This window comes from Podarcis erhardii, assembly GCF_964252035.2.
Source record: "Podarcis erhardii genome assembly, chromosome: 13".
Classification (NCBI taxonomy): Eukaryota; Metazoa; Chordata; class Lepidosauria; order Squamata; family Lacertidae; genus Podarcis; species Podarcis erhardii.
In genome coordinates this window covers 10,591,407-10,614,364 of record NC_138502.1, presented here as the reverse complement: position 1 = coordinate 10,614,364, position 22,958 = coordinate 10,591,407, and the positions used below count along the sequence as shown (strand labels likewise).

General features: G+C 43.5%; 1 protein-coding gene across 5 annotated transcripts in view; it reads left to right on the top strand.

Annotated features, from left to right (window-relative positions):
* The first annotated feature begins 3,029 nt into the window (after positions 1-3,029).
* The window catches only part of SLC12A6 (solute carrier family 12 member 6), a 44,110-nt gene continuing 24,181 nt past the window's right edge, over positions 3,030-22,958 (top strand). For 2 of the 5 annotated variants that reach the window (XM_081835384.1, XM_081835382.1), the window contains exons 1-2: positions 3,030-3,245; positions 4,053-5,236. In XM_081835384.1, the coding sequence (XP_081691510.1) occupies positions 4,990-5,236 (247 nt within the window). In that variant the 5' untranslated portion in view covers positions 3,030-3,245; positions 4,053-4,989. Of the gene's footprint in view, positions 3,246-4,052; positions 5,237-21,431; positions 21,612-22,958 lie in introns of those variants that run through there. The other 3 variants (XM_081835385.1, XM_081835383.1, XM_081835386.1) reach the window with 2 other exon arrangements.

Here is a 22,958-nt window from a genome sequence, read left to right as displayed (position 1 = left end):
TTGCACTTATATGTTTGCTGCCCTGGACTCCTTTTGGAAGGAAGGGTGGGATGTAAATTTAATAATAAGTAAATTTGCCTGAGAGTGGGATGCTGGAAAAAATATTCTATGAGTAATTTTGATGAGCTCCTCTCCCTCGTTGCTTGTGATGTGTCTTGGACGTAGCTTGGGGGAATCTGTGGTCCTCCAGATGTTGTTAGGCTCATTTTCCTTTAGCTCCAGCCAGCATAGCCAATAGTCAGGAATGACTGGAGTTGCAGTCTACCATCCTCTATATGGGCACAGATTAGCCACTCTTGGTTTACCTACAAATACACAGTGTCCCTTTCTCATCACCGTCCTTCAAGCCATGCTAGCCCTTATGGTCAGGGTTTTCCTAAGAAAACGGAGTAGTGCCTTTTTCTTAATCCCAATGTACCTTAATTTGTAATGTGACATCATTCAGTGACCTATAGAAGCTGCAAAATAGTTGAACACCAAAGGTGCTTTGGTAGGGCAAGCCCTGGCAGCTGCCAATTTGGGGTATCATGAAAGGGCAGAAAATTGTTTATTATTACTGCATTTTTTGCGGCAAGGGAAGGGGTACTTATGGGATTTTCTGTGTCAGGTGCCAAAATAACTTCACTTGTCTTATTGTGCATTTTAACCTTGGGAACACCATTTGCTATGAAGCCTCAGGTAGAAAACCACCTAGGCTTAGGCCCTATGCTTTGGGGAGGCAGTTAGCCACATGTTCCTGCTGAGACGCATTTTCTGCTCCTGGTTAGCAAACATATAAGCAGGAATTCAGAGGGGGAATATTAAGATTTCTCCCTCATTATAAATTTTATGCTCTGCCATTGTGTTACCTCACTCCATTTCCCGTCTCAAAGCCAAGATGTTTACAGCTGGTCAGAGCCCAAGGGCAGCTCTTTTACATGCCTCTTGCTCGCTCACATCCTGCCACTGAAACCACAGAAGAAGTAGGGGAAGCCAATCAAAAAGCTGTAAATGGAAAGCCTTCTGTTGTTTGTTCTCAAAAAGCAGAAGGGCTGAATGGAGGCTGTGCATAACGAGTTAACAATTTCCAGATCAGCCCCCAGCCTCGCAGTTCTCTTGTGCTGTTCAGGCTGATTCAGCCATTTTGCTGGCAAGGGTGTGTAAATGGAAATAATTTTGTGACCTCAAGCATGCATAGCGTAAGCTTGGGATGTGCAAGAAGCAGAATGCACATGACTGACTTTGCTGCAGGGTGGGAACCACCGTAGTCAGGAATATTCCTTAGGCTCATGTAACCATGTCCAAAACGCAGAATCCCTCTCCATGTTTCCCCTAACACCCAGTTAGGGTTATACTCCAAGCCAATGTGGCGCAGTGGTTCGGGGAGCATAGGACTCTACTGGGCAGGACCGAGGCTCAAATCCCCAGCCAGTCTTAATGCCCACAAAGTAAGTTTGGACCACTCTCAGCTTAACCCAGCTCACAGAGTAGTAGTGAGGATAAAATGGAGGGGAGAACTGTGCTGCTTTGTGCTCCTTGGAGAAAAGGTAGTATAAATAAGCATAATAAATAACTCAAAAAGTCAGTTTGTTATTTAAGACGTTAAATAACACGGCCTGGAGATCCTTGGGAGAGGAAAAAGAAGGTGCTCTGTGTCTCTTCCAGATACATTTTTTATACAAGTTGTGGTCATTCTGTCTTCAGAAGAACTTTTTACTTTGATATCTAATACCATTTCATGCAGGGGTTCCTGGTCCCGTGTGTGTCGGTGGAACACATATAAGCACGCCACACCCTTCTTCATTTCCCATCAAGGGATAGTCTGAGGGAAATTGCCTCTGGCAATGAAAGCAGAACATATCCCTAATTGCTAGCTAACCTTGATGGCTAAACCACTTTTAAAGCCATCCAGGTTGGTGGCCATGCTTAATTTTCTGCCCTGCCAGCTTCTCATATCCCTCCTATGAAATACTGCCCTCCCTCTCCCCACTTATACTTTCAATATAGCAAGGAAATCCTATACAGGTCAACAACTGGATATGGTTGAACTTCTGACAAGGCGATAGGACAATGCAGATTATCAGTTTTATGGGTACTGGTGCTCATATTTTACATTTTCCAGCGTGGGTAGCTGTACTAAGCAAAAAACAAGCCAACCATCAACTGTGTTTGCAGTAGCAATCTATCCTCACAGGGTTGTTTGGGATTACATGAGGTGGGAGGGAAGAACCAGATACACGGCCTGGAGATCCTTGGGAGAGGAAAAAGAAGGTGCAATAAATATTAATTAAATGAAAACTGGAAAGTGCCTTGCGGCATCTTAACGATAGACAGCAAAAAAGAATATTTTACAGTATAAAGCTTTTGTAGTGTGCAGCCCACGTCCTCAAATTCACACAACTGCAGCAGTCCATGAAAGCTTATGGCACAAATAAAACATGCCACTTGCCTCTAAAGGTGCCACAAGCCTTATATTTCACATGTGGTACCTCAGGTTAAGAACTTAATTCGTTCTGGAGGTCCGTTCTTAACCTGAAACTGTTCTTAACCTGAGGTACCACTTTAGCTAATGAGGCCTCCTGCTGCCGCCCCGCTGCTGCTGCACAATTTCTGTTCTCATCCTGAAGCAAAGTTCTTAACCCGAGGTACTATTTCTGGGTTAGTGGAGTCTGTAACCTGAAGCGTCTGTAACCCGAGGTACCACTGTATATATATATATATATTGTGTTGGGGTTGTGTGTGTGTGTGTGTAAAGGCGCAGTCTTGCCCTGAAGCCACACTGCACAGGGCCAGCCATTCAAAAAAAATATTTATTTATTTTTGTCATAATTTTTATTATTTCTCTCCCCGCCTCCCTCCCGCCCCCGGTTCTTCTGAGGAGAAGATGAAAGCCCAGCAACAGCAGCCGCTGCTCGCTCCTGCGCACGCGCGGGGAATCAACCGCACGGGCGAGGAGGAGGGGCACGGGGGAGGATGAGGACAAGCGAGGAGAGTTACACGCTTCGCCAACCCCACCTCCCCGCCCCCGCCCGCCCGCCCGCTGCCCGCCTCCTCCTCCTCCGAGCCGGCATCTGAGATAGCGGCAGTGGAGCTGCGCGCGCGGGCAGGAGCTAGAGCTGCCTGCAAGCTGCCGCCGGCGCCACCGCAGCGGCGATCATAACAGCGGCGGCCGAGGCGGCAGCGCGCGCACGCACGCACGCGCGCGAGGGACCCCTCGGAACGTTCCGAGAGCAGCAGCAGCAGCAGCAGCGGAGCGCGCGCCTGAGGTAAACAATTAACGGTCACTTAACTGCCGCTTCTTACTTTCTCGGGGGGCTCCCATCGACCCAGGGGCTAGTGGTGGCGGTGGCGAAAGAGACAGGGCTGCGCACGCGCAGTTTAAACATCCCCAATTTCTGCACAGTGACCGGGGCAGGTGTGGAGCGCACACCTCTTCTGCACCTCCTTTCCCTCCCCACCTTTTCCAAGAGTTATTGTACCTTCTCACAGTGGCTCACACTTAAGCTTTTTGGGGGGGTGGGGGGCTAATAATTTATGTGGGGCAGGCTTGCTTGCTAGGGTGAGGGAGAGCTTCCTCGCCTCACCTACCCTCGCCCTGCACACCTGGCACAAGCTGGAGAGGTCTTTGCATGCTGCCACTCGCACCCTTTGCCTCTCTGCCCTTGGCATTGCTCAGCCTTGCACCACCCTCTTGCTTGCAGTCCTTGGGTGCCTTCTCTGATGCGCTTGCCTCTTCGGCTGGTTCACAGAGCATTCCCCCCCCCTTTCCCCCGTCAGGAGATGCGCACCCCTTTGCGCTCTTGAGCGCCCTGCCAAATTGACATTTCCTCTTGCCTCTGGAGTTACAATGGGTGGCACATGCATGCTTCCAAACTTGGCTCTCCGGGAGCAGTCTTGCTCTCGCTGTCTTGAACCTGCCCCTGAGCCCTTATGGGATAGCATGTGTGTGCCCAAGTGTGGGAACTTTGGCGCAATACACACCACGGGGTCCCTGTGTGGAAATGACTCATCCCTGCAGTTTCAATTTTGTGTAAGACACTAGACTTATATCTATATTCACTCTGTTTCTCCAGGACCACCTAAGAAACATAACGTTCTTTTTCACGCTGTTGGGGAGCTGCAAACCCTTGTACTAGGCCCCATCCAGGGGTTATCTTCTCATACCAGGACCTTTGAAAAGCCACCAGAAGCCTGTGAAGTAATTGTGCATTACTTTTACAAGGGACAACATCATAACAGCACTTTCTGTTTGTTTTTGTTTTCAAAGTTCTTGCACTGGGACATTGCTTCTCCTTGGACTGAGATATGAAGGTTCTTTAATAATTGTTTCCAAGCCGGAATTCTAAGGGATATTAGCAATGAAGAAAACCCTCTTTCCTTGCATGTCACACTGGAAAACAAGTGGATTATTATTGAACTTTCACAAGGAACCCTCTAGCCTTTTTGTGTGCTTTGCAGATCTTTGCACTGAGATTTTCCCAGGCGGGAAGAAATTACCTCTATGCATTTTGCTGTGCCAAAAGATATTTGCCTCATAAACAAAACTTAACCGGGATCTGTGCGACAGTCTGTTACAACTCACGTTAATTCCAGGAGTTTTGCAGTGCGACCCTTTGGTAGACAAAGATTACAGTCACCGTTCCTTTAGATCCATAGGCTCCCTCTGAACAGGAAACTGCCTTACTTGCCTGATAAATGGGAATCTTAAGACTAATCACTCATGAAAATTGTTGTCTTGACAAAATCTTAGGTAGCATCTTCACTAAGTCTTCAGCTCTGCTTGTGGAAAATACATCTGATAATCATTGATATCTAGATACAAAGTTGTGTCTGACCGTTTGTGAATAAATGCGAGACATGAATCTTTCTCTTGAGAGAGCACTTAGTAACCTTGTTGGTGTCTGCTCTTTTGGGTGGTCTTCTTCCTCTTCCTGCTTAGCACTCCAGGAAACTCTTGATTAAAGTCACCAAGGAAGTAATTATTTCCCCCCTTCCATTCCTGCTGTCAAGATGGCTTCTGTCCGGTTCATGGTCACTCCCACTAAAATAGATGATATCCCAGGCCTGTCAGATACCAGCCCAGACCTCAGCTCCCGCTCCAGCTCCCGCGTCCGCTTCAGCTCCAGAGAAAGTGTCCCTGAAACAACCCGCAGCGAGGGTGCCAGTGACTTCTCTAGAGCAACCAGTTCACTGGCCACTGAAGCAGCTGAGCCGGCCACTGACAAGACTACCAATCCCCGCACAGATGCTGCTGAAGGTAGGTTGTCTTTGGCATATTGGGTGGGAGAGGGGACATCTGAATGGTAGAGGCAACCTTGTTAATGGAGAATTCTACCTATTACCACCTTGGGGACTTGATGGAGGTGCACAAAGCTTAAATAGAGTTTACAGCTTAGAAGTTCCAGAAAGGACTGCTCAAATCTTGGCTGTGCTGCAGATACAAAAGGCTATCTTCTGTGATTTGGGTTATGCAAGGTGGGACTGAAGGTGGAGGGGGATCTCCTGTGGGTCTGATAATTCATGCATGTGTTTTGAATCAACTGTTTTCTAGCAGATGGTGTTTTCAGACACGAGTGGATTTTTTTGATTCACCTCTCCAAAATACATAACCTTGATGTGGCCCCTTCTTTTATGTCAAGGGCTTGGCTGTATTGCAGACAGAATACTTCACTACCAAAATTTCCTCATCCTTCTTGCTGGGAACAGCTCTTGGCTTCCTATTTTCTAAAATGGGGAACATGCAAAGTAATTCCCTCCCCCCAAGCCATAGTTTCTTTCTGAGGGTATCTGTGCTTCTGCTTTGTCCAGCTTTTCAGATTATCTGTTCTTCAGTTTTGTTGTTGTTTTTTTGTGCCAGGAATTGCTGAGCAAGACTCATGGGAAATGACTCTGGAGAATTTCAGTTCCCCTAATCTTGTTGATTTCCTTGTCTCATGCATTTTAAAACGACAGAATATGTCTGAGGTCAGACTGGTCTTTGCTCTATCACCACTGACTTAGTCACATCTTCTACTGTGGAGTTTATGAATAGCAACATTAAACTATCAACAGTCTTTGTAGATTCAGCCAGATTCTGATCTGTAAGATTTACTAATCTTGTGACAGATACTTCAGAGACACTTTTTTTTTTTAAGTTTTTGAGATACGTGCACATAAAAGGGCATTGATAGGACACTCTATTCATTTACACACACCACCCCCACCCCCCAACCTTATTCTGGATTGTGTTGGTTGTGAGACAGTAGCATGATCCTGGCCCCACCCCCCAAAAAACTGAAGATGAGAATGAAGAAATGCTTCACTAGATTGTGAAATAATAAAGTTGTTTGCAGTTGATGTAAATTGGGATGGGAAAGTTTTTGAAAATGATATACATACAGTAAAATGTACCATAGGTGGAGTGAGACCTGTAAATATCAATTTGCTTGCTCAACTGTGATTAGCAAGAATGACCTCAGGGCAGTTTGGTAGGAAAGCTTCTGTAAATTTGATTCCTCTCTATTTATCCATATTTAGCTACCCAGCTAAATGTCCTAGTTTATTGCACCTATTTTCTTGATTAAGGCAGCAATCATATCAAGATTTACTGGAATGAGCAGATTTAGGATCCAGGGGATCTGTAGTTGAGTCAGGAGGTTCTCAGGATAGCTGGGCTATGCTGACATTGCTCTCCATCCTTGGCTCAGCCAAAGGTACACCGGTATATCTCCCATCCCTGCTCAGCCAGGGCCCAGCTCAGCCGAGCCAGGCCCAGTGGATCTTAAGCCAGCATAAGCCTTAAAAAAACGAGACATTCTGGGGTAGGACTAGGGGGTAAGGGGGCACTTAGACTGGAACATAAACCTGTTCAGCTCAGTTACATGACCTGGCTACCCAGCATAAATTAAGCTGACACAAGGGTGATGTAATCAAACACTAATTAACACATAATTTATCCTGCCTTAACTTTACACCAGCTTATTGTGTGTAGGATTACTTTCTTAGGGAGAACTATTTCCCATAGCTATCCTTCCACACCATAGTCACACTTCTTCCATAGACGTACTTGTTATTCAAAGAACAAAAACAAATTCCCATTCAAATACCCTCTGTGCTGTTTCCTTCTTTTCTACAGAAATGAATGCAGTACATGTCTTATATGCAAAAAACCTGCACTCTACCTTGCATCTGGCTTCTGTAGGCAAAAACCAAGGGAATCTGTGACTCTGCTGACGCATGGTAATAAGATCAATGGTTATAAAATTAACTCACAGGAGTCAATACTAAAGAATATTTAATATCTGGTGGCGTCTTTGGTGCTATTGCCTTGCCAGTGGCCACCTTTTTTTTGTTTTACTGATTGTGCTCTTGTGCCTTTAAAACAAAGTGGACAGACAGAGATATAAAACAGTGAAGGGTGTTATTATGGCCCCTTAAAGACAACAGATTTACTGTTAAAGGACTAGATGGTTGGACAGTGTTCTCGAAGCTACCAACATGAGTTTGACCAAACTGCAGGAGGCAGTGGAAGACAGGAGTGCCTGCCGTGCTCTGGTCCATGGGGTTAGGAAGAGTCGGACACGACTAAAAAACAACAAAAGATTTCATGAACTACAGTATATTTTACCAGAATCATTGTAGATAGGTGTGAGATTGGCTCTTCTTGAGCTGATGACTTCTAGGCTCAGGAGGATTCTAGTCTGTCATGTGGCTTGGAATCCCTTCAGTTTCTAATCTCATCATGTGTCTCTGAGGGAAGGGAAATATGGGAATTAGTGTCTCAACCCTGGAACTTTTACTTTGGGTCCACAGTAGCATCCAGACTTGGTTAGTCATACCCTTGCCTATTATTAGAACTGATATTCCCCCAAGGGGAGCATCACTGCTTTCAGGTTTTAGTTTCTGTTTCTTAGCAGTTAGGGCTAAATCATAAATTGCATTAGTCATGTAGTTTGCCTTAAATGCAGGATTTTTCTTTCACAAATAGCCATTGGAGATACAAGCAGATTGGGGCCCTGATGTGGGAAGATAAATGACTTTTACCCTTTGCCCACCACTGTGGGTTAAGGCCTCTCCAGATGGTCCTAGGCCAGTGCTCCACATAACCCAACCAGGGGTCCATTGCTACCATAGAGATAACAACATTGTCAAAAGTAGGGTGCCCGTGGCTTGAGTTTTGAAAAAGGGGGTCCTCAGGTAATTGGGAACCATTATCCTAGGCTGATTGATGGCTCCACCATGCTTGTGAAAGAAAAAACTTGCACTTCAGGGCAACCCTTGTAATTATTGCAACCTGTAATTTGTTCTTTGTATATGCCTGCCAATTTCGCTCCTTTTCTGCCACTATACCATACCTCATCTCTATGCATCATTCTTTGTTTTCTAGTTTGCTTTTTTACATCTTACCTGCAAAAAAGCAATTGATCTAAAGTAACCTCAGGAAACAATTGGACTCATTCCCATCAAATCTAAGGGTTGGCTTACATCATAATATCAAAATAGTATGTGGGCTTTCGCTTCACCTCTCCTTCGGTTTTAGGGCATTACTCTAAGTCTGGAAGCTTAGTTTGTGGACCTACGTGCATGTTTGCAGGTTCATGTGCATGCTTTAGTAGGTCTTCCATAGCTGATGGTGTTTTAGGCTGTGACTCTAAGCTCGGCCTGCACAGCTTGTGACCCAACAAGCTGGATACAGCTCACTAGGCGTGTATTGTGGCCTGCCATATGCTCAGTATCTCCTTCCCCACTTTTTGAAATCCTAGCAGTAGAAACAGGAGATTAATGACCCCCCTCAATGTATAACTGGTGGGCTGTGTTCAGCTTGGTGGCTCACAGCTTCTGCATGTGTGTTTTAAGGACAATTAAATGAATTTAAATCCCATTACTTGCTCATTTCAGTTACCTGATGCTCTTATACTCTTTTGCTCGTTCTTCTTCTTTCTTTATTGGCTTAAAACATTGTGTCATAGGTTGCAGGGGCATTGACATGACCTGTAAATGGTCCTGACCTATATTTGAAGCATTGGACAAGGTAGCATTTAAGGTTTTGTTTATTTATTAGAAAACGTGTACCTCACCTTCTATTGCAGTCAGAACGCTGAGGGCACCTTTTCCAGTTTATTGCAGCCCTGCAATAATTGCAATATCTTTGGGATTTTTTTCCACAGGTAAATGCATTTAGGTTAGGGCTGTAAACAGTTTTGAGGCATGTTAACAAGTGGAAGTTGGTGGACCAGCTTTTGCTTCTATCTTAGCTGAACATTAATGTGCATATTTTCTCCCCTGCATATTGTCAATGTCTCAGAAAGTCTAACCCTTCAGGTTTAAGGAATCATTTGCTGGTACTACATCAGCCAATCACTATTTCCTCCCCCACTCAAACACTTGATTTTCTAGGCATCAGTTTACAGCAGTCATTTATACTCCTGCCCCCTCTTCCTTTCAGATCATGTTGACATTATATGCAGACCCACGCTGTAAATGTAGGTCATCCTGCAAAAAACATGTTTTGCTCTTTGGATTTCCCCCCTAATGGACAGAGTGCCTGCTGTTTTGTCATTTTTCTCTTCTGGTTAAATGCCCTATCATTGGAGACCCAACCCTTCTGAAGTTGTAAATGAAGCCAGAAAGCCTTCTCTCCCCCAAACTCCAAATGCACATGTATCAGACTAGATAAGTTGTATAGCCAGCCAGCCGGTGCTTCAGGGACTCCATGTCCCTGCCGCCTAGGCTGGTTTATCTCCTCAGAGATACCGGCTGTCGTTTTCAAATGGGAAACTGCTCTCTGCTGCTGTGTCCTTGTTGTGAAAATATTTGTGATTTGTAGAGGTTGGCAATGAGGGTGATGGCTCCTCAAGTCAAGGATGTGTGTAAAAGAAAGCCATATTCTATGTAGGTGGGAAAACAAATTCTTTAGTCTTGGTTGAGTATTACTCTCTCCCCCCCCCCTCCCGCCCCAGTACATCTTAATTTACATTTGTCAGTTCCACCCCCCCCCCCATATACTCTTGGGACTTATTTACATATGCAGAATTTGGTTAACATATAATAACTTATATAAGCATATGTACTCAATTAGGGAAGGTGTGCACATGTACACACAGACGTTGCAAAGCTTGGTTTTCAGGACACAAAGACCCCCCAGGTTTCCAGACGCAGGTTTGTAAATTTGTATGTAAAGGTTGCTTTGTTTACATTTGTTCTTAATTTGCACTTAGGTATGGCCCTGGATATTTCTATGGGCATTTTTCTGTCATGAGCAAACACCTTAGCCTACCATTGCTCACTATTTTTTGTATTCCGGTCCAAAATACTCCCCATTTTCTCTGCACAAGATGGCTTGTGTTCAGGGAAGTCATATTGGAATACTCCGAGGACCCTGTTGTGCTTCTAAGAGAGGCAGTACTAATTTTATCCTGGTGGATACCTTGGGAAAGAATGGAGAGTGCCATTTCCAGTAATATGTCTCTTTGGCAGATAGGTGCAAACAGATAAGTGCTAACTTTCTTTATTAAATCTGAAAGCTGGAATTCTGCTTATTTGCCTAGCTCACATGTTAAATGCCATTTTGTCTATGACCTAATCATGTCCACACAGATTTCCCAGACAATAGCATCTGGTGTCCGTACTTCTTCTGTTCTTTGTTTATGCCAGATAACAATCTGCTTTCCTCCCCCATTTTTGTTTTCTCCCCCACTTTGATCCTGTAACAAGAAGCTCTTTGGCTGCTGCTGCCTACGCCTGTTTCATTTCATATGCTCAGCAGAACCCCAGAGTGGAGAAAGCTGTTGTTTCTTAGATGTGCACTCTAGCCCCCAATCCCTACCATTAGATCAGAGAGTTCACATGCCCCTTTGGTGCTGCCTCTTGTGAGGGGAATGCCACATCCCTGTGCGCTGTGGATAAAGAAGTATTCAAAGCACATGAAAGGTTAGCCCATCAGCCTGTAGTAACTTGGAGAATATGTCCTGAGAAGTTTATGTTTGTTTTATTCTCTCTCTTACCTATCTTACACTTCTTAGATGAATGGATGCCTTTTGTGAAATATGAATATGGTGCTGTTGAGTAAATGTATGCAAGTTGCAGCATAATTTCACTTTCCCATACATTGTCTATCATTAGATGTCATCTAGATTTTCACAAAAGAACTAGTTGCAAAATTATGGAATTGAAACAAGTCCAATAGACTGTATGTGGATGTCCTATATACCTAAGGAAGAAGGACCTACAAAATCCTTGTTCTTGAAGCTAGAAGATGAGTATGCAGGGACAAAGCTCACACTCAGCTGATTCACTTAGGCTCAGGGAGGTCATTAGTAAATGAGTTACTCTGGACTTCTCCAAGAACCAAGATTATGTTCTGTCCTGGCTTTGCCTTTGGTCTTTGTGCTCTTGGATTTAGCCAGATTTAGTCAGAGTGGGAAGTTGGAAGGACAAAACTGAAACTGGACACTTAAACATTTGGTGGCCATCTGTGTATTTACTTTAGGAAGCTAGTTTGTTGAGCCATTAGGATTCCCGTGGGTTAGTAAGAACAAAAAGCTCACCTGTTGCAATCAGCAGTAAATACAGGGCCCTTTGTAGTAGTCTGATGCTTTCTGTAAAGACTCTTGGAGAACTAAATAGATAAGACAAAGAGCTTTTTAATATTCTGAACAGTAGTAGTGTTGTTTCATCATTAATAAATGGGCAGCCATAAATCCAGATGCTTTCTACAAGCAGAAGAATGACCCTACGCCTACGCCTAAAATTCTAGTATCTTAACTAGAATCACAAATGTACCTGCAGTTCTAGGATAGCATGGGCTGGGGATGGAAAACAATACATGAACAATGTAGTGGCTGTGTATCTCACTGCTTGACATCCTTTGGAAGTAACTGTTAGCCTAACCTAATTTACAGGGTTCTTCTGATAAACAACACTCTGAGCTAATTGTTACAAATGAAACAAATAACATGATAGCTTGTGAATTGGTACAGTAGTTTAGGTGGCTGGACTATACATTGCCTAATGTGGATCAAGTGGAAATGTTGCTAATGTATATGGAGAAGCAGTCATGCAAGTGTCATGGTTCAGTAGAGTGAGTGAATTCCCCCCCCCCCTTGTTTGTGTCACAGACTGATTTCACTGCCCAGCACACAGCAGGTACTCTTGAATGTGTCCATTTTGTTAACATGTTGATGTGTGAGTGTTCCTGTAAATAGGCAAAATGACAAAAGACAAGACTGACTTCAGTAGACACTCAGGAAATTGTAATGGGCATCTCTTCTTTTTAGCATTTCATCCTGCTTAATCTCTTCTGTGGCCAAAACTTACAGAAAGGCTCTAGTCCAGTGTTTCCCAACCTTTTTCTGACCATGGCCCTCTTCCGACCTTGTTTCTTTCCTGTGCCCCCAATAAGTACAAATCAATACAAATCTGAGATTCTGCCCCCCCCCCAACAAAAATCCTGGCTATGCCCATAACCTCCCCCCCCCCACATCCAACTGGTAGAAAGGTAGCTATTTAAATGTTTTGTTTGTAAATAGAACATGCTTTATTTATAATTTATACAAAATACGATTACATAAAATTCTAGGAACATAATGAAATATTGTTGAAGCAGAAAAACATAAAATCATGGAGCTGGAAGGGACCCCAAGGGTCATCTTTCTAGTGTAACCCCCTTCAATGTAGGAAAGTCAGCTAAAGCATCCATGACAGATGGCCATCCAACCTCTGCTTAGAAACCTCCAAGGAAGGAGAGCCCAGAACCTCCCAAAGGAGATCCATTTTCCATATGTTATAAAAAGTAAAGCACTTATTTGACCCCAGTTATTTGACACAGAGGGGGAAACGTACAGATACAGTCCAAAAGGCACACAGGGAGTTCTGTATATATGGGAGAATTTTAAAAAGCAAGTGGTCCTCACTGACCTGGTGCAAAAAGATCTTGTCATCTGGAGGAGCCTAGGCTGCCTAGATAAAACACTATAGCCCCACATATCCATACCTGGGAGTAAGACCCACTGAACCCAGTGCGGCTATCTTCTAACTAGACACTGTGTTATTTACTAGATGCAAGTCAGCAGCACCAAATGACCCCGTTCGGCTAGGCCCTGGGGTGGATTTCCCCCTGCGCCTTGCAGAGCCAGGCCAACGATGCCGATGGGCCCTGTGCCCCTCAGCAACATCCAAAGGCGCTGATCCACTAGGCGCTGGAGTAGATTGCCCAACGGGCCCAGCACTAGCGGCAGCAACAAGCAGCTCTGGCTTGTCCAGCCCTACCCATTGCTACCCCACCACCACACTTGCCTGACCTGGGGGTTCTGGATCATGGGCTCTACTGATCAAAATGGGAGCCTCAGCGATCACCCTCTCCCGCGGGAAGCAAACCAGGACTGCTCAAAGCAAATGCACATGCCAAAAAGGAGTGCTAGACCCTGGTGGGCTAGCCTCTTACCCACTTGTGACTGGCCAAGCAGGTAGCCAGCCAATCAGGATTTCCCCCCTTCATTTCTCACTTCCCTCTGTGGCCTCCTAGCCTCTTGCCCCCCCCCCATTTACACACTTTTCACCTGGGGCCCCCTTAGTATATCCTGGGGGGGGGGCCTCCAGAAGGCCATATGGCCCCTAGTTGGGAATCATTGCTCTAGTCTTTCCTCATACTAATCCAGCCTTTCTAGCTTTCCAACATTTTTCATCAACTGTAGCAGTCCAAACTGAATGGAGAACTCTGGTTGTGGTTTAATAATAAAATTAATCCTAACAATTGTAGACTCAGAGATTTAGACAAGCTTAGTAATTTTGTGTGTGTGGATAAGTAACTTGGGAGGCATTCATACAGTATTTATGTATATGAGTGCCAATAGCAGGGAAACGAAGGAGAATTGTGACAAAGGAGAAAGTAGGTATTGATAAAATGTTGCAAATTGATAAACTATTTTTATAACGGTAACATGTTTGGATAGGTCTGTTGTACAGTGCACATTTGACAGGAATAGAGGTAAATGAACATCAATAACTTTTCAACTTAAGAGAATAATACCCTTTTTCATCGCTGGTATTTAACCTTTGTGAAGATGCCGGTTTTAAAGTTCTGCTATAGTCATATCTAATAAATGAAAATAATAGAAAATAGCTCTATGCACTGGTGAGTGTATGACATACAGTATCTCAATTATCAATGAAAAATTAATGGCTACATTTCAGGACTTTAAATGTTGTCAGGAGATGGGATGTGTCAGAGCTGTTGAGTCTATACCCAGGTGAAGAAAAGAAAATGAAGAAAATAGTAATTAAGAAAGATATGCAAGAGAAGATGAAAATAATTTGATATTCTGCTAAACTGCGGCAAAAAACTGATTGTGGCTACAGCCCTCTATATACATACTTAAGAATAATTTCCACTGAGTGAATGTGTAGAATTGGACTGAAGATGGTCCAATTTTTAAAATACCAAGTATTTCTATAGCAAAAAATGAACATCTTTCTTAAATTTCTTTTTTTCTAAATAGGTTAGTAAAAGTAGCACGGAGAGATGTTATTTACCATATTTTTCGCTCTATTGGACGCACCGGACCATAGGACGCACCGGACCATAGGAGGGGGAGAACAGGAAAAAAAATATTTTTTTTTCTTGTTCTCCCCCTCTAAAACAAGGTGCGTTCTTTCGACCTGCTCTTTGGGGCTGGCGGGGGGGGGGAGCGCTGCTTTCCCCCACCACCAGCCCCAAAGACCAGGTCGGGGAACAGCGGGAAAGTGGCGCTCCGCCTCCCCGCTGTCCCCCGAGCTTGTGGGGCTGGCGATGGGGAGAAGAGGTGCTTTCCCCCACCGCCAGCCTTCAAACCAGGTCGGGTTTGGAGGCTGCTATCCCGCCGGGCTCCCAAGGCTTGAGGATATTTGCCCGAAGTCCAGGGCGGCTGCGCAGCGCTCCCTGGGCTTCGGGCTGCAGGCTGCTATCCGCAAGCCTTCGGAGCGCAGCGGGCACTCCCGCCACGCTCCAAAGGCTTGTGGATAGCTTCCTGAAGCCTGGAGAGCGAGCGGGGTCGTTGCGCACCGACCCCGCTCGCTCTCCAGGCTTCAGCAAAAGCCTGCATTCGCTCCATAGGACGCACACACATTTCCCCTTCATTTTCGGAGGGGGAAAAGTGCGTCCTATAGAGCGAAAAATACGGTAATCCATTATACTGGATATAGTATTTTTCCCCATATAAAACAACAAATCTAGAGTAAAAACAAGTAAATTGCAGCAAAATGTTACGGAAGGAGAGCTGGCACATGTGAATATTTCCATTTGCTATATTAACTGTGCCAGGTCATTGGAGTAAAATGATGATAATGCTAGGTTGTGGAACAACCTGGCACATCTACGTCTTTAAAGGTACTGTCTATACACACTTACCTGGGAGTAAGTCTCACTGAACTCAGTGGGGCTTCCTTCTGGGTATGCAAACGTGTAGGATTGTAAGAAAATATTTTGATATGGGGAAGAAATATCTGGGATGGATGTTTTAAAGAAGTTTTTTATCATCAAGACTTACCGGTAGTTATTGCCAGGTATGTTAGTGTTCTTAGGATGTGGGAAAGTACCATCATGACCAGATTTTAAGGATTTTATTTAAAATAATTTACCTTTCATTGTAAAAACAAGTCAGTTTACAAAATAAAGTCAATAAAATAACAACAAACCATACAAAGAGCTATCCAAAGTTCATTAGATCAATACTAGGGATCAGTGCTTGGGAGTGCCAACATGAATGAACACCTGCACCATAAATAGGTGCCTGCTGTATTACCAACATATAGGATATTAATTTATGACACTGCATTCAGTATTTGCCGATACAGTTTTGATATTACAAGAACATTAAACGAGACACATTAAACATAATAACCAGAAGTGAGAAGTGGTTGTAAAATAACTAATTGTGAGCAAACATTTCAGAGTCTCTTCTCAAAGGTTTACACTATTTATGGTTACACAGATATAAATACAGAAGGCAACGGGAGAGAAACTTGCAGACCAGCATTCCTGCTGCACAGTGGAAATATATTTGTGCCACAGGGGAGTTCAGTTTCAACAGATGCAGCAATAAAGACAAATGTTTACAAAACAGTAAACAAGAACCATAATTAGGAGTTTTAAAACAGAACAGCACATTAGAACATTTTGTTATTTTTGAAGCCCACTGTTTTAATTTTTGCTGAACTCATGGTTCTTGAGCAATTGGAGGTAATGACATAAAACATGGTGGTGACTGTATTTAATTTGTAATTAATAAAGAGCAGGATCTGGCCCTTGCTTCCTTGAGTCCTGAGAGTTAAGAGGGTCATTGAACTCCATACCGTGGCAGAACTTACTCAGACCTGTATAGTATAGCTCTCCTCAGCATGTGACATGCTGACCTCAGTCTCCTTTCGTTCCACTTCGGGGCATTAGCTTGGACCCACATGCTTATAGAGCTGGAGTAAGGATCAATGGAGGAATAACTGGAACAGCCAGCACTGAAATAGCAGAAGAAGATACAGCCAGATTATAATCAGAGGGTATATGTAGTGATTTGCAGATTGTTGGTTAGAATAACTTGCCAAAGGATCACAGGAACTTTATGAGTTCCGAATAAAGAACATTCTTTTGGAGATATATTTTGGGCTCTAGTCTCCAAGCTGGACTTCTGGCTCCTTTATGCTTTCTGAGGATGAAGTTTTCCTCCAGTTCTGATGAGCTCTACTTTGATCTTGAACAAGTGCTTACATTTTATAAGAAGAGGGGATGTGTGGGACTCAAACATGTCGAAGATGCATGACAATGATATTGTAACCATCATAGCGTTAGAGGGGATTCTTATTTGCAGGCAATCTAGATTCCATCTGGCATGTGACAGGGATGTTTTGAAGTGTGCAGTGTACATGCAAGTCTACAGTTCTCACATGCAACCTTAACTCTTAGTTTTCTGACCTTTTGACGTTGAACCTGGCTGTGCTCTGGAATTTGGCTCCCGAGGGTTAATGCAGTAAAGGACAGCAAAGATAAAATTCAAATAATTTATTATATTAAAAAGAGAATTAGGATACCTATTAAAAAGTATTGGCACATGCTTTCATAAGCAACCTACCAACAATAGGCTAGTTTTAAAGATTTAGCATAAATAAAACATTGCATAGAAATACATACCATAGCTGGAATGAAGGGAAATTGTTTAGGAAAATGGATACAAACCAGCCAGAATTTTCTCTGAAACTAGAATATGCAGAAAACAATAAAGAGTAATGATTCTAAAAGCTGCTTTAAGAGCACGACATCCTACAAAAAACACACACACACAAACTACAGGTGTGCACGTGTGTGTGAGTGAAGGAAGGAAGGGGGGAAGGAAAGAATGCAATTTGGTGATATTGATGAATGAACAAAGTTCATTTATCAAGTGAACAGGGAAAAGGTCTGGCAAAGAGTTGGCTTCTGAAGGTGTTAAAGCAGCTTGCAGTGTGAGCTTTTTGACTTTATAGGAATAGTGGAGAGAGAAAAAGTAATCGGCTGAGGCAAGGGTAAAGAAATAGTCTTTGGCGCTGGTGAGAAGTCCAGTGAAAAGACATGAAATGGACTGTGAGCACATGAGAGCCAGTGTGGTATAGTGTTCTTAGACTGTCAGGTTAGGACATGGGAGGCCAGGGTAAAATCCTGTCTTCCTGATAGTTGCATATGATGGTATTCAAAGTTTTTTTAAAAATACTGCCAGCCAGGAAGAGCTTGTTCCAAATTTTTGAGAATTGGTTTCTAAAATACATCTTCTGCCTGCTGTCCAGCTGGCTGGCTGGCTGACTAGTTGAAAATACATACATGCATGCATCATTTTATTTGTATGTCTCCTTTCCATTATTAGAACCATGTACAAGGTGGCTTGCAACATGAAAAAACAAACCACATAATTACTAATGTAACAAAAGTAGGCATAAACAATAAATAAAATATCAAAAAGTACACAACCAAATTAAACAGTTCCCACCTAAACCATAAGATCTAAGATAAAAATACAAAAAATGATATCAATAACAGCAGCAGCATTACCCCCAAAACAAAACACCCTAAACAATACTCCACCCCAAGAGACTGTTTTGCAGCCTCAGCTTTGTAGCTGGAGTCAGTCAGTTGGCCCCAACCACCCAAGCCAGGTGGGAAAAGTCCTGCAAGACAAGGAATCATATCTTCCAGGACTCGCTGCCAAGTAGCATATATTTTGCCTCAAGCCATTGAAACATCTTGGCTAGTTGAGGGAAGAAGGAAGGAGGGGTTTTCATTAACATTTTAGCTGATTATCTCCTGACTTAACACTTCCAGAAGGAGTTTACAAGTGATAGGGGGATGACAGGATGGCAAAGATTTTCAGAGGAGGAGACAGCAATCAGTAGAATTACCAGGAAACTGTAGCCTGTACCTGAGAAAGGAAGCTGGGTTTCAGCTTCAAGAGGCAAAGAAGGAGCCTTCCTTATGGATTTCAAGTTCAAGAAAGCATTGTAGCAACTGTCACTTCTGTACTAGAGCTTGAATTCCATAATGGAGGCTCCTTTGCCTCTTGAGGCAGAAACAGAGCTTCCCTTTTCAGGTACAGACTACGTTTCTTAAAGCAAAAGCTAGATTTTAAGAGTAATTTTTAGCAAGGGATTTGCCCTGAGTAATTGCATTCTAACATACTGGTTACTGGAATGAATTATGAAGCTCATCGTTGCAGTCATTAACTCAACCTTTAGGACCACCACCCTCCATGTGTTCCTCCCTGCATGCTCCTTTAATAATCCGAGGCCCTTCTCTGTATTCCTCAACTCCCCAAGGCCTGGCAGATGGCAACAAAAAGTAGGGCACACCTTGTGGAATGCCCTCCCAGTTGAGATTTGCCAAATCCTGACACTTTATGGTTTTAGGCATTGGCTCAAACCTGAGTGTTTTTAAAGGACCTCAACTAAAAAACTACTTTCTCTGTGCCTTCACTTTGGGTCTTTTTGTTTGTTTGTTTGTTTGTTTGTTTGTTTCGGTTTTTTGAGGGTTGGGAGTTATGAGTTGCTTTTTGTTGCTTTTGGAAATTTTGGGTTGCCACTATGCTGGTGTTTTCTGATGGTTGTCTTAATTCATTTAATTAATTTGATTTCATGGTGTGTGTATATATGCTGTAGTAAGTTGCTTTGAGTTTCTTTCTTTCTTTCTTTCTTTCTTTCTTTCGTTCTTTCTTTCTTTCTTTCTTTCTTTCTGAGGTTTTTTTTTGAAATATTAATAAATAAACCTGTTTCATTGTGTTCACCCCTGTCACCTCAAAGGAGGTGACCACGCCACGCTTCTGACCAATGACATCTGGCAAAGACAGTGCTCTGCTCCCCACTCCGACCCCCACTCACTGGGTGGCATCTTTCAATTTGAAATATTTCTCTCTAAATCCATTCTGAAAGCCATGAGTGATGGAGATGATTCCAGTCTCACTGATCCTGACAAGTGTAGTGCATGTGCTGGTTTGAGTGTTTGCAGTACTGGCCTCACATTCCCAGTTTAGCTGTCTTTTAAGCTGATTATGGCATTGGTCCTAATCTCAGCATCTTGAAGGTATAAATAGCTTGGGTGAGATTTCTGAAAGTAGAACTGGAACAACTGGACTTTTCTAGATTGGCTGCCTGCCTGAATTATTTTAGCCCACTATAGTGTGGCTACTTTTACTAAATGAATATTTAGAGCAGGGGTCAGCAAACTTTTTTAGCCTTGGGCCGGTCTACCGTCCCTCAGACCATGTGGTGGGCCGGACTATATTTTGAAAAAAAATATGAACAAATTCCTATGCCCTACAAATAACCCAGAGATGCATTTTTAATAAAAGGACACAATCTACTCATGTAAAAACATGCTGATTCCCGGACCGTCTGTGGGCCGGATTGATAAGGCGATTGGGCCGGATCCATCCCACGAGCCTTAGGTTGCCTACCCCTGATTTAGAGTGCTAAAGGCTATATATAAAGATATAAAAGTATTGCAGTCTCTGTCCAGTAGACTTAAAATGTACATCAGTTATACAGAGCAGGTTGTGAACCACAGATATGGCTGCTAGGTGGTTGTGTGGAGTCAGAAAAGAAGAATTTTTAAAAAAAATTGCTGAAAACTTGTATCTTGAAATACAGTGGTACCTCGGGTTACAGACGCTTCAGGTTACAGATTCTTCAGGTTACAGACTCCGCTAATCCAGAAATAGCACCTCGGGTTAAGAACTTTGCTTCAGGATGAGAACAGAAATTGCGCGGTGGCGCAGCAGCAGCGGGAGGCCCCATTAGCTAAAGTGGTACCTCAGGTTAAAAACAGTTTCAGGTTAAGAACGGACCTCCGGAAGGAATTAAGTTCTTAACCCGAGGTACCACTGTACCTGGGAAGAGGCAAAAATATCTTAACCTTTCACCCACCCATTCCATTATCTTCCTGTTTTTCAAACTTAGGTCTCCAGCTATTGTTGGACTACAACTCCCATCATCCCTGACCACTAGTCCTGCTAGCTAGGGATGATGGGAATTGTATAACAACAGCTGGAGACCCAAGTTAAAGAAACACCGCTTATCTTTCTTCCTCTTCTTCTCTCCCCTCTATTCTTCTTTTTCTACTCTTTTCCAAGAACTGGAGGTTCTACCCAGGATTTATAACTCCCAGATATTTTTTTCTTGGTTCAACCACCTAAATGCTGTTCCAGGAACATCACAACACCAGCTCCGATTCTCTACTGCCCACAATTCTTCTATAACCTGGGAGGATTTTCTCCCCGTACTAATTGCTCAATGCTTCTGGGAATATTTAAAAGCAACTAGGGACCCCTCTGCATTCAATTGCCATTGTCATGCAGGCATATGCACTGTGAGTCACATTATGGCTTTGGGGGAAGGCATTTTGCCCAGATTAGACAGTCTTCTGGTAGGGAGTAGGCTTGCTTTGCTGAAGTGCTTAAATTTGTTTTGTAGAGTACATTTCTTGTCCCACAGGCACCACTAGTATGGCTACACCTAAGTCACTCCTATTCTTTGCTTTATAATTGATAATTACTCATAGTTGGATTCTTCAAGTACATGCTGGTTCCTGGCCCTCTGTTACATGACCTTTACAGCTCCTCCCAGCTTCATCCTTACCTAGTACCCTGTGTGTGGTGTTTGTAGAGTTGCCAACCAGCTCTCACGCCTGCAGGCATGTTGTATTTCCTCCCCAGCCCACAATGGAAATGTTTCTGTGTGGCTGCTACTTCATTGCCCTAGCTTAAAGGTAGCTGCTGCAAATGAGTGCTCTCTTGCTGTCTGTGTCCTGTCTCACTGAACTGAAGGCAGCAGAGGGTATAATCCTCTTAGCACCAATGTGGTAAATATGCTTTCTGGCATGCGTACACCAGGACGCATCCACTCACATACTGGTGGAGGTGTGTCTTTCTAACACGCACACAAACCAGCACACACCCTATCCCTCCCATTCCTCAGGGGTTGCCTGTCACCTGATCTACCAACCCTTTCAGTTCTTCCGTTTCTGGCCTGGGAAGAAAGTTTTGCATTGAACATGCCTCAGTTCACTGTGACAAAGGTAGAAGATGATGATGAGGGGGAAGTGCAGGAAGGCATGCAGAAAAGAGCCAGCACAGGGCAGATCTGGAAACCTAATGAGACCGCCGGGTCAGGTAAGCAAGTTAGCTTGGATCTCTTTCTCTGAGATTTCTCCCTCTTCTCTCCCCCCCCCCCCCAACTTTTTCCTTGGGAAGCTTTGATACGGAGAAGTAATGTTTAGTCCATGTTACTAGACTCTCCCTTTCTTGTCTGCTAGTAGGCAGCCTTTGTGACTCCTCTAGTTTTATTTCCAGCTCTAGATATTGCCAGATTTCCCTTCATCACCAGTAGCATTCCCAGTGTCTCTGTTGCTTTAATTCACATTCCTCCCACCTGACCTTCTATAATCCAATGGTAGACTCTTTGTTAGAATTCTCTGGTTTGACCTTTAGTCAAACAATAACTGAATGCCAGGGGGCTGATTACTGATGTGGAACAGAAATATAATCAAATGGTTAGAGGAGGCTATTGAGGTTTGGCGCCAGGTCTGAGCTCTCTGTCCCACTTTCGGAAGGAAATGGGGATCCACGCAGTAGTAACAAAGAGCCAGGACGCCTAGGTGCTATTTTCAGCTCTCGGATAGGAAAGCTGTCTAGAACAATGGAAAACTATAGGTTCTGATTCCCAAGCAATCTTAGGAATATCATCTAGACGTTAGAGTAACGTTGAATTAGGCAACAACATTTTCTAGTACCATAAAAAACCCTTAAAGCTGCTCTGCATCTCACCTTCTGAGCAAAGTTTCAGGATATCCCCTTCTTTATCTCTTTAGGCTTGCATTCATTCTAGCATTCACAAATGTTGCATGTAGCTGGTGGCCAAATATCCGTTCCAAACAGGTGATACCTGTGTAACATTTTCTCCTAGAGTAGGTTTCTCCTCTAGGTTTCTCCACCTTGCTGTCTTTACATTCTTTCCTATGCTGTACTGTCTGTCTGCTTTCCAGTATCAATTTTCTTGTGATTCCTATTTAACTGTATGAGTAGGAATTGCAACCACACATTTGCATTGTGGAGTGCTTCTGTTTGGGGTTCCAGGCAAGATAACTCTGTTCTATTACCCTTATTGACTGGTGGTTTTCCATCCCTGCCCCTCCAAGAGTCAGCCAGCATTCTGTGACAACTGAGCATGTCATTGTTAAGCCATTTTGGATGTGTCCCCCCATTCCCATTTTATTTATTTATTTCTGCAAATCTTGGAGTTCTGCCAAGCCTGCAGATAGCTCCTTCTGAAGAAGGTGCTGTTCTAGATACATAAGGATCCACATGTTTTGTTGTTGCTTTGAGTCTTGAGATATAAAGAAAGGGCTTATTGGTCCCAGCTTAAGAATGGTTGTATATCTGTTCTTTTCCATTATCTTCTCCATCCCATTATTAGTAAGGCCTTGCTTTTGCCGGGTGGGAATTGGGCTGAATAGTTTA